Source organism: Balaenoptera borealis (assembly GCF_965194805.1).
Source record: "Balaenoptera borealis genome assembly, chromosome: 1".
NCBI classification, from domain to species: Eukaryota; Metazoa; Chordata; class Mammalia; order Artiodactyla; family Balaenopteridae; genus Balaenoptera; species Balaenoptera borealis.
In genome coordinates this window covers 91,002,090-91,014,123 of record NC_138860.1, presented here as the reverse complement: position 1 = coordinate 91,014,123, position 12,034 = coordinate 91,002,090, and the positions used below count along the sequence as shown (strand labels likewise).

General features: G+C 33.5%; 1 protein-coding gene across 4 annotated transcripts in view; it reads left to right on the top strand.

Annotated features, from left to right (window-relative positions):
- MAN1A2 (mannosidase alpha class 1A member 2) overlaps window positions 1-12,034 on the top strand; it is a 172,907-nt gene that overhangs the window by 70,597 nt on the left and 90,276 nt on the right. For all 4 annotated transcript variants that reach the window (XM_082369254.1, XM_082369255.1, XM_082369253.1 and 1 more), the window contains exon 4: window positions 8,628-8,746. In XM_082369254.1, coding sequence (XP_082225380.1) covers window positions 8,628-8,746 — 119 coding nt within the window. The remainder of the gene's footprint in view (window positions 1-8,627; window positions 8,747-12,034) is intronic.

The following is a 12,034-nucleotide window of genomic DNA, read 5'->3' as shown; positions in this document are numbered from 1 at the left end:
GACCACTGTTTAGTTAGGTTGTTAAATGATGACCAGGGCAGTGGCAGCTTCAGATTATTGTCAGGTGAGTTATTGTCAGCTGCTCATTAGGATCATTAAGTTGATTTACTGGGTAAACAAAGTTATTTGTGAGGTCATAGAAATTAAAGGAGCTTAGAGATGGAAAGGGTGACTTTACAAAATGAGCCTTTTAACTCATTAAAAGAGCAGAAGCAATATTTTGTCAGTTTTGGTCCGCCATTTCTGAGGGATCATCTTGTAATGAGTAGCAATTAAGTATTTTCCAATAAAAAGTTGTACCTTTTTATTGAGTCATCAGGTCAGTTATTTGCTTTAGAGACTCTGTGATTGGGTTTGTGAATAAACTGTATTTTCCTTTAGAACAATAGTCACATACATGTTATTAGTAGCAACATCAGTAGTATTTATATAATGCATATTGTGGTGGACTGAGTCTTGTCCCCCATCAATTCACATGTTGAAGCTCTACCTTCCAATGTGACTGTATTTGGAGATAGAGCCTTTAAGAGGTAATTAAGATTGAACGAGGGGCCCTAATCAGATACGGCTGGTACCCTTAAAAGAAGAGGAAGAAACACCCAAGCTCTCTCTCCCCCTGCACATGCACCAAGGAAAGGCCGTGTGGATATGATATAGTGAGAAGGTGGGCATCTGCAAGCCAAGAGGAAGGCGCTCCTCTAAAAACTGGAAGCTTGATCTTGGTCTTCAAACCTCCAGCACTATAAGAAAATAAATTTTTGTTGTTTAAGCGTCCTAGTGGATGGTGTTTTGTTATGGCAGCCTGAGCAGACTAATAAACGTGCTATATGCCAAGGACTGATATAAGTGATTTATGTGCACTATGAGACAGGTACTATTATTATTGTTCCCATTTTACAGATGAGGAAACTGAAGCACAGTTAGGGTTAACTAACTTATTCAAGGTTGCACAGCTAGTAAATAATGTAGCCAGAATTTGATTACAGGCAGCTTAGTGCTAAGGTTCATGCTTCTAATTGATATTTTATTCTGCTTCAGTAAACTTTAAAGATAGAAAAAAATTAATACCAGCACATGGGAAAAATCCATTATGACAAAATTACAGTGAAATGGTAGAAAAGTGAAAATGCAATCTGTATTATTTTCAGTAGTCAAAATTAGTTGCTTATACTTTTAGAAAAATTTTTGAGTGGTTACATTTTTTTTCCCAGCCAAATAAGCTAAGTGGGAATGGATCCTTTATTGTTTATTTTGTCTTATATTTTTAGACATGTAGTTAGTTTATTAAAGGATTAATAAAAAAGAGTTTGACTCTGTTTCCTACTTGCTCTGTTCCTTTTCTGCATCTCATATTCTTGCTGGTGAGTATGATTTGAGATTTTTTTTTTTTTAAATCTGTTTTTAACCTTTTTATTTACATAGAAGAAGTCTAAGGGAGGAGTCATAGTCCTGAGTGTCTCATTTGACCTCCCAAATTCAGTATGCCTTTACAGAATCAGAATCTTAAGAGTTGGGAGGGACTTTAAAAGTCTAGTCTATTACTATAGGAACATATAGGCAGGTATTGAACTCTTACAATATTCTAGATTATTAGGAAAACAATTTAAAATGTGTCCATTTCCTGTCTCTTAGCCTTGATTATTAAAACATTCTTTTATATGGTAACTGAAATCATATTCCTCTGACTTTTGTCTAGTTTGTCCTTGGCATCAGAGGACTCTTTATGTACAGATAACAGAAGATCCATTTCAAAATGGCTTAAACTAAAAAAGAAATTTAATCGGCTCAATGATGTTCTAGAGTAGATCTGATACCAGCTAAGCTTTTTTCTTTATCTCTTTCCTCTATTTTCCTCTTTGTGTTTGTATCTTCAGGCTGGCTTCATAGAGGGATGGCTGCAGCAACTTGAAGCTTCATATCTTCCTACTAACACATCTATAGAAAAGAGAACACTGTAGAGAAGAGCACTTGGTTTTCTCAGAAACCACCTTGTTTCTTGTTTATCTGGGTCTTGTGTCCAGCCTTGACCTGAAAGCTATACCCAGAGGGTTGGGATAGCTTCCTTTGGTTTTGCCTAGCTAGGGCTCAGCCCTGGAGCTTGTGAGTGGGAAGAGGAAAATGTTGATGGACATAAGTTATCACTGATAATAATTTTTCCAGCAGTGATTAATAGTCACAATGAATTATTTTTACTTAGATATCCTGGAGAATTGAAAGATTTTTGTTAGGAATAGATCTTTTTGCATTTCAAAGAATTTTGATTTGAAACAGAATGTTACTTGATCGTACAATGCTTTTTGAAGTGCACCTTTTATTTTCAGTGTATGTGTGTATGTATAAATTCTTCTTGATATTTATTACTTGCTAATGATTTCTAATATTTTGTTGAGGATTTTGCATTCATATTTTGGGAAGGATATTGTTTTGTATTTTTCTTGAACTATCGTTGTCTTGTTTCAGTATCAGTGTAATATTGACCTAATAAAATGAGTTTGGAAGTGTTCTCTGCTCTTCATTTTTCTGGAAAGGATTGTGTACTGTTGGTTTTATATTTTTCTCAAGTTTTTGATATAATTTGCCAGTGAAACCATCTGCATCTGGAGCTTTTTTTTCTGGGAGGTTTTTAAGCTACAACTTCAGTTTATTTCACATCCTCTATAAGGGCCATTCGGTTTATCTGTTTCACCTTGGGTTAGTTTTGGTAGTTGATGATTTTGAGGAATTGGTCTATTTCATCTAAGCTATTGATTTTGTGTGCATAGAGTTGTTTGGAGTATTATCTTGTTACCTTTTGAATATCTGTGGCAGCTGTAGTTATAACTCTTTCATTGCTAATATTGGTAATTTATGTTGTTTTTTCTTTGTCCTGCTAGAAGTTTGTCAATTTTATTGGTATTTTCAAAGAAGCAGCTTTTGGTTTCATTGATCTTCTTTATATTTTCTTTATATTTTCAATTCTTTGATTTCTGCTCTTTGTTATTTCCACTCTTCTGCATGATTTGGGTTGCTTTTGTTCTTGCTTTTCTAGTTTCTTGAAATAGAAGCCTAGATTATAGGTTCATGATCCCCTTTTCCAGTGTAAGCATTTAGTGCCATAAATTTTTTGCTAAGTGGTGCTTTAGCTGCATCTGAAAGATTCTGATATGTTGTGTTTTCATTTTTATTCAATTCAGTATGTTTGAAAACTTCCCTTGAGTAAGTTGTTTAATTGCTAAATGCTTAGGGATTTTTCTTTTTCTGTGATTGATTTCTAATTTAGTTCCATTATGGTCAGAGAATATACTTTGTGCAATTACAATTCTTCTAAATTATTTAAGATTTACTTTTTGACCCAGAATATGGCCTGTCTTGGTGAATGTTCCATTGGTGCTTGAAAAGAATGTTTATATGTGTAGTGACTGTTATTGGGTGTAGAATGTTCTGTTAATGTCAGTTAGATCTCATTGGTTTATGGGGTTGTTCAGGCTTCTTCTGTTCTTGCTGATTTTCATCTAGTAGTTCTGTCAATTACTGAGAGAGAGGTGTTGAAGTTCCCAACTCTAATATTGGATTTCTTTCTTACTCCTTTCAATTCTGTCAGCTTTTGCTTTATATATTTTGAGGTACTCTTGTTAGGTGCTTACACATTTAGGATAATTATATCTCCTTGATAGGACCACCAAAGCCCTAATATCAAAACCAGACAACGATATTACAATAAAAGGGAACTATCGACCAATGTTCCTCATGAACATGGACACAAAAATCTTTGACCAAATTAGATTTATCTTAGTAAATCTAATTCAGCAATATGTAAAAAGAATAATACCTCATGACCAAGTGGGGTTTATCTGAGGAATGTGTGGTTGGTTTAACATTTGGAAATTAGTCAATATAGTTGAAGATATTAAGGGACTAAAAGAGGAAAATTTTATGAGCATCTCAGTAGATGCTGAAAAAGCATTTAACAACACTCAATATCCATCCATAATAAAAACTCTCAGCAAACTTGGACTGGAAGGGAACTTTTTTAGCCTGATAAAGAGTATTAAAACACACCCACCCACCCACACACACAAGAAAATTCTAGGGAATCTACCAAACAACAATAAAAAAGTACTAGAATGAAAACTAATTTAGTAATGAGGCCATATGATACAAGTTTGATATACAAAATAAATTATATTTCTAGATGCTAGCAATAAACAGTTGTAAGTACAATTTTAAAATAATATCATTTGCAGTAGCATAAAAATGTGAAGTATATGTGGATGAATTTAACAAACTATGTACAAAGTCTATACACTGAAAACTGTGACTATTGAAAGAAATTTAAAAGGACTTAAAGGAGAGAGATGCCTTTATGAATTGGAATACTCGGTATTGTTGAGATGTTAGTTCTCTTGAAATTCATATTTAGATTTAAAGCAATCTAAGTAAAAATGACCTTTCCACATAAATTGATAGGCTGATTCTAAAATCTGTATGAAAATACAAAGCATGTACAATAATCAAAATAATTTTTAAAAAAGAACAAAGTTGAAGGATTTACACTACTTGATTCTAAGATTTACTGTAAAGCTTTGGTAATGAGGACAGTATGGTTTTAGCATAAAGATAGACATAGAGATCACTGAAAAAGAATAGAAATAGAACTGCACATACATTTTTAATTGATTTTCAACAAGGGTGCTTTCAGTGGGTTATAGGTAAGTCTTTCCAATAAGTGGTGTTGGGTCAGTTATATATTCATGTAGAAAAATAAAAACCTTGACTCTTCAACATTGTATACAAAAATGAACTTGAAATGAATCATAGATCTAAACATAAAAACTAAAAGTATAAAACTTCCAGTAAAAAATATTTGAGAAAATATTTGTGACCTTGAGGTGAGCAAAGAGTTTTTAGAATACAAAAGGAATAAACCATTAAGGAAAAAAAAATTGATAAATTGGACTTCATGAAAATAAAAAATTTCTGCTTTCCAGAGGACATTAAGGAAATGAAAAAGCAAGCCCCAGAATTGGAGAAAATATTTGTGATACATGTATAAGGATGTATTCAGAATATATAAATGATTTACTAGTAATGCACCAAAGAAGGTAAATGAATAGCCAATAAGCACATCAGTCACCAGGGAAATTAAAATTCAAACCACAATGCAAAATCCTACATACCCAGTAGAATGAATAAAATTAAAAAGACCAACAATGTCAAATACTGAGAAGGATGATGGAACAACTAGACCTCTCATACATTGCTGCTGGGAGTATACAGTGGCACACTATGGAGAGTTTGTCAGTCTCTCATAAAGTTAAACACAAACTTACTTTACCCCCCAGCAAGTCCATTCCTAAATATTTCCAGGATGCTCACGAGTGAGATCAGATAATAGTTTTATTTTTCTTACTAAGTTATATTTTTGCATCAATGGTATGCAGAATTCGTAAGTTGAATTTTAAGCTTTCTTTTCCTATGTTCTATCAAAATTTATGTCGGAGTTATCATCCTTAAAATTAAAGTAGAATTTATTCTATGAAACTTCTAGAGTGTGATACTTTTATAGTGCGTAGCTCTTTGAAAATTTCTCAATTTCCTGTTTCTTGGTCTGCTTATCTAGATTTTCTATTTCCATTTTCATAAGTCAAAATAATACCTATTTTCTTAGAAAATTGTCAATTCCACTCATTTTCAAATTTATTGGGAAGATATGGCTAAATTAGGCTTTTAAAAAAATAGTTTTCTTAATTTCCTTTGTATCTGCCTTTTAATATGCTCTCAATTCCTTTTTTTGTGTTTTTATATTCACATGACTACTTTTAAAAAATCAGTTGGTCCTGGATTTATTGTATAGTTCTTTTCATAGAACCATCTCTTGAATTTATTATTTTGACAGTTTTCTTTATTCCTAATTCATTTATTTCTTTAGCTTTTCTGATTCTTCTACTTTGTTGCTCAAGTTTATCATTCTTTTTCTTATTTTCTTAGTAGAACATTTTCATTTGTTCTTATTAAATAGTATACAATTTTTAAGTTATGAGTTTTTCTCAGAGAACTGGTTCAGTTGACTGCTATGTTCTCATAATAAATCTTTATTAATGTTTTATATATTCTGTAGTGTCATATTTTAATTCTTATTTGACCCAAGGGTAGTTTTAGATCCTTTAATTTTTTCCAGTTGAAACCTTGAGTTGTCTAGATAAACACTCACAGTGATAGCCAGTAATTTCAGTTTTGCCTTTTTCTTCTTTGTGCTGTTTAGCTCGTGGCACAAACCTCTCCCTGTGGAACAAACTAGAATTGGTATAAATATGTGGGTCAGACCTTTTTCCATTTCAGAGTAGTCAGCACCTTAGAGGAGCGTGCACTTACAGAGCTAAATAAATAACTAGAGAACTGAGCATAACTACCTATAAAAATTGAAATAAGAACAAAAACAGGGACTCCTAAGGATTTAAAATAAGGATGATAAACATTGTGGACAAAATACAAAAATAAAAAAGAGGTACATATTTAATTCAAATGATTATGCAAGAGATAGGGATATATGGGTGACTAAATGGCTTGATAAAATTTTTATTATCTTAATTAAAAGCTGAGGAACAAGAAAAGCAAAAGGAAGTATGTCTGTAATAACCCAGTTAATATCAACATGAAGGGAACTGAGTGGGGAGAAGACCAAGGGATTTATCAGAGTGTGGTGTAGTACTCGTTTTATTAGTGGGAAGATATACTTCTTCATAAGTTGAGGAAATTATTAGGAGCACATGAATAAGAAAATGTGATGTAGGTTGAGGACAGTCATTATAAGAACAAATTTGTATAGCCTTAAACCATCACAAGAAAACACTATTTATTTAGGAGAAGAAGGAATGGAATTAAAAAGGAAAGAAAAGAAGGAATACTAAATGGAAAATGTGAACCTAAGTAGTGTCGAATGCTGACTCCTAAAATATCACCAAGATAACTTGTTGATAAGACAAAGCTGATTTTAATGCTTACCACGGTAAGGGAGATCACTACCTCACCAGAGCCATAGTAAGCCTGTCGGACGAGGAAGGACAAAGTTGAGATATATATTGAGATTTTAAGTCTTGTTTAACAAGGGCCTTTCAGTTGGGGAGTTATAGTTGATTATGGCTTGGTTATGATTGGGTAAGGATCATGATATAATAGTTTCGGATTGGTGAGTGGAGAATTTAGAGGCAAGAGGTTTAGAGTTTTGGAGTGTTAGCCATCATTTGATACTTTCTGTTAAAGAGTTGATGGATCTTTCAAGAAGTTCCTGGAATGAACAATAACTTATTTTGCAGCTTCTCTCTTTCTGAGCAAGAGTTTCCTGGAAGAGTAAACTCAGGTTGATGAAGACAGTGTAACAGTAAAGTCACGTTAATGTAGACAATAAGCTGTGTGGGTGATTTTCATTCTCAGAAGGTAGAAATAATAGTTGCATTCCAGGGGTTAGGGAGGACCCAGCTGCTCCATGTTATTTGTTCTTTTACTACACTACTAGATTTGTCTTGCTATCTTATTCAGGATTTTTGCAGTTATATTCATTAGTAAGATTGGCCTGTTCTGTTTTCTTGTGTTTACAGTATCTGGTTTTGGTATCAGTTAGGCTAGCTTTGTTGAATTAGTTCCTCCCTCCCTGAAACATTTTCTTTTAAGATCAAGATGATCTCTTTCTTGAAGGTGGGTAGATCTTAACTATTTTGATTTTCTCTACTCACATTTTATTTTATGACTTCTTTTTGAATATGTTCTACCTGCTTTTTGATTGTTAAGGACTATTATAGTTTATATTCCACCACGGTTATATAGCCTTGCTACACTTTTGTTATTATTTTAAGTATATTTTTTGCCCTTTCTATGAATTTGTACCAAAAGAGCATGGTTCCTGGCTGTCGTATGACTTAGCTTATCATCTCGAACCACCTTCCCCATTTCTTAAATTAATCCTCTTTGTTTTTTCCCCCAATCTATCTCAGTTAAGTAGATAGATATCTCATTTTCTGACCAGGAAGAAAATTAAGGAGAATTGTAATTTTAGTTTCCCTTTATCTTCTTATTAGTTATCAATGTGTCATCTTTAGGAAAATGTTTTAAACAGTGTATATTATCTATTCTTATGGAAAAGTGAACCATGTTGGGTATTTTTTTTCATCCTTATATTTCTACTTTGATTTACTTTTTTAAAAAATAAATAAATAAATAAATTTATTTATTTATTTATTTTTATTTTTGGCTGCATTGGGTCTTCGTTGCTGCGCGTGGGCTTTCTCTAGTTGCGGCGAGCAGGGGCTACTCTTGGTTGTGGTGTGTGGGCTTCTCATTGCTGTGGCTTCTCTTGTTGCAGAGCACAGGCTCTAGGCTCACAGGCTTCAGTAGTTGTGGCACACGGGCCCAGTAGTTGTGGCTCACGGACTCTAGAGTGCAGGCTCAGTAGTTATGCTGCATGGGCTTAGTTGCTCCACGGCATGTGGAATCTTCCTGGACCAGGGCTCGAACCCGTGTCCCTGCATTGGCAGGCAGATTCTTAACCACTGTGCCACCAGGGAAGTCCTGATTTACTTTTTAAATATAAAAAATTAAAATAGACCTTGTATGAAGGGCATCTTTTTAATGACATTTTCCCCCCCCATATATAGGAAGTTCACAAATGGGTGCTACTATAGTAGATGCTTTGGATACCCTTTATATTATGGGACTTCATGATGAATTCCGAGATGGGCAAAAATGGATCGAAAACAACCTTGATTTCAGCGTGGTGAGTATACAGTTCATAATTTATTACATTGACTATGAAAAGACACTGTAACAATAGTTTTGAGTGTTATACTAGCAGTTTAAGGAAATCCTAAGTCCCCCTTCTTCTTTTGCGATTATCAGTTGTTCAATTTTTGCGTAAAATAAACACCCTTTCTCACCATTTTCCTTTTCCTTTTCTTACCCTTATCATTGAAGGTAATGTGTTGCATGTGTTAAGGCAAGAGTTAGGGAAAAAAAGCACATTGAATTAGAAATATCAGGAAACCATAAATTACTTTATAAATATTAAGTGTTTTATTATTTTTTAAAGAAATAATGATTTGGTACAGTTTTTTTAAACATTTAAAAAAAATCTATTTTATTTTTTAAATTGAAATATAGCTGATTTACAGTGTTGTGGATTTGGCACAGTTTTGAAGAGCCTTCGTAGTTAGGCACATGCTCATCCTTCCAGCATTTTGGCATAGTTGTTAAGTAGTGCTGCTTAGGTTTGAAGCCCAGCACAGCCACAATTCTAGTGCTACTTGGGAAACCTACCTATAAGTAAGTGCTACTTATTCTTTCTAAACCTGTCATAAAATTGCTATCCTATTGCAATATTGTGAGGATTATTTGAAATAATCTGGTACATATTCAGTGTTCAGTAAATGTTAGCAGTTATTTTCATTGTTACCAGTTTTCACCTAAAAGATGTGTGGACTATTTTGTCATATTCATTTTCATCTTTCATGATATTTTTACTTGCTGTTCCTTCTGACTGTAGTGAGAAACCACTCCTTATGTGTTTTTGTCTTTGGCAAACTCTGTATCATTCAAATTGTGATTTAAATCCACAATATTTCTTCTCTGATGCCTTTCCTGATGCTAATTAGACAAAAACTGATTACTTTCTTTTATATTATTTTAGCATTTTGGACACAGCTCAGAACAATTTTTATTATCAGGTTTAGGTTTGGCTGTGAATGACAGAAAATCTAGTATAAAATAGCTTAAACAAGATACATGTTTATTTCTCTTTCATGCAAGTCAAGTACAAAGATAAACAGCTTAGGGCTGGTTTGGGTAGCTCCTCGATGACCAAGGACCTAGGATCCTTTGTCTTATTATTCTGTCAACTTCAGTATAAAGCTTCAACCTCATGGTACAAGATGATTCCTCAAGATAAGGTGGATAAACCTTCCAGTTGCATAGAGGAGGAAGGGATAGAGACAAGATATGTGACTGCTCAGAAGTTGGTTACCCCATTTTTGCTTGTATATTATTGAGTGAATCTAACTCATGTGGCCCACCTTACTGTAAAAGGGGATTGAGAAATGCAGGGTTTTTTCCCCTGTATAGTTATGTAGCTCTTAGAGATTATGTACTTCAAGGTCATGAAGATATATTCCTGTATTTAATTCTAAATGTTTTAAAGTTTTGCTTTTGCATTTAGGTCTTTAGTCCTTATATAGTTGAGTTTGTGGGTAGGTTAAAATAGGCAACTATCTATTGATCCTAGCACATTTATTTCTGTACTATTTATACATGCCACATTAGTCATGTATTAGTTATATTAGTCTATTCTTTTCTACTGGCTTTTCTCTTTATCCCTACATCAATATTTTAGTAGTCTAAATATTTATTATAGTCTTAACTATTTTTATAAGAAAAGCTTTATATCTATATCTGAATCTTGATATCTGATCTTATTCTACTAGGAAATTATCTTAGCAATGATCAGTTCTTTGTTCTTTTAAGCTCTGGAAAAACTGTGTTGAAATTTTGATGAGGATCGCATTCAATTTATAGATTAATTTGGAGAGAATTGGCATTTGTGAATCTCAAATACTTGTGTTTGTTAACATGGCAGCTTTATTAAGCCTAATAATTTGTTGGTATATCATTGTGTCAGTTGGCTCAATCAAGAACCAGAACTGTACAGTTTTTTAATTAGAGGATTTAGTGTTTAGAATTGTTAACCAAGTAATGGGGCACTGAAAAGACAGAAAGAGAGCATTGTGGTATTACAAGAGGTAGTAACTACAATAAATGGCTGCCATGCCTGGAACTGTGAGAACGATGGGGAGAGGTTGAGATCATTAAAATTTACTAGCTTGGGACTCTGTTTTTGATACCTTAGGAGTTCTTAAAAGGGGCTTCTCAGAGCTGGAACTCAGACCTCTGAGGAGGGGGTACCTAGTTAGGGCTTGGTATCTCTAAAGGGCACAAGGAGGCTGATTTGGGGAATGTGTCTGTGGCAGGGGAACCGTAACCTGGAACCAACTGCCACCGCCAGGATGAAGAACCACGGCTGGTTTGACACTGTCAGAAACCAGAAGTAGACTGGAAGGAATAAGTTCCTTTTTCTTCCTTCAGCTTTGTATTATCTTTGTAGAACCTTCTATCATCAGCAGGGCCTATAAGGAAGCCAGATGCATTTGAAGAGTTCTAGTTTCAGTATACCGAAGTAGAGTGTAGAAGGATGGATTTGAAGCTGAGAAAAAATAGCTTAATAATCAGCACAGTCATTTTCCATTCTTTCACTTTTACCCTTTATGTGTCATATGTTTTAGCTGTATATTTTACATATAGTACGTATTTAGATTTTGTTATTTTTATCCAGTCTTGGAGTCTTTTAACTGTTAAGCTTGAAATATTTACAGTTAGTATAACATATTTTTAGAGTTGAATCTTCAATCATTGTTTTGCTACCTATATCATTATTGTACTTCTCATTTGCCTTTATTTTCTGTCTATCTTATTTGGATTAAATTACTTCATGTCTCTTTTTCCCTCTACTAGTTTGACTTTATACTTTCCATTTCCATTCATTTTGGGGTTACCCTTAAAATTTTAATAGGTTTACTTACCAAAGTTTAAAATTAATCATTTTCTCTATCCTTCTTCTGAAAAACATAAGGATCTTAGAATGCTTTAATTTAGCTCATCTCCCTCTTGTCTTATGTGTAATTGTTGTCTAGTTGGTCCCAACTTGTATTTGAAACTTCCAAATTAAGTAATGAATAAATAAATAAATATATTTATTGAGTGCCTTCTCTGTGACAGACACTGTTCTAAATCTATGGATACAGGAATGAACAAAACAGAGTCTTATCTCTAGTTTATACTAGTTTCCATTCTAGTTTGAGGAGAAAAGTAGTAAATACATATTCAAGATATATTGAATATAGCATGTCAGATAGTGATAAGTGCTTACTCTTAAAGAAGAATAAGTAGGATTGGAGTAAGTGGTGGTGAGAGGTTGCTGTTTTATATCCATTGGATATTGAAGGTGACATTTCTGAGA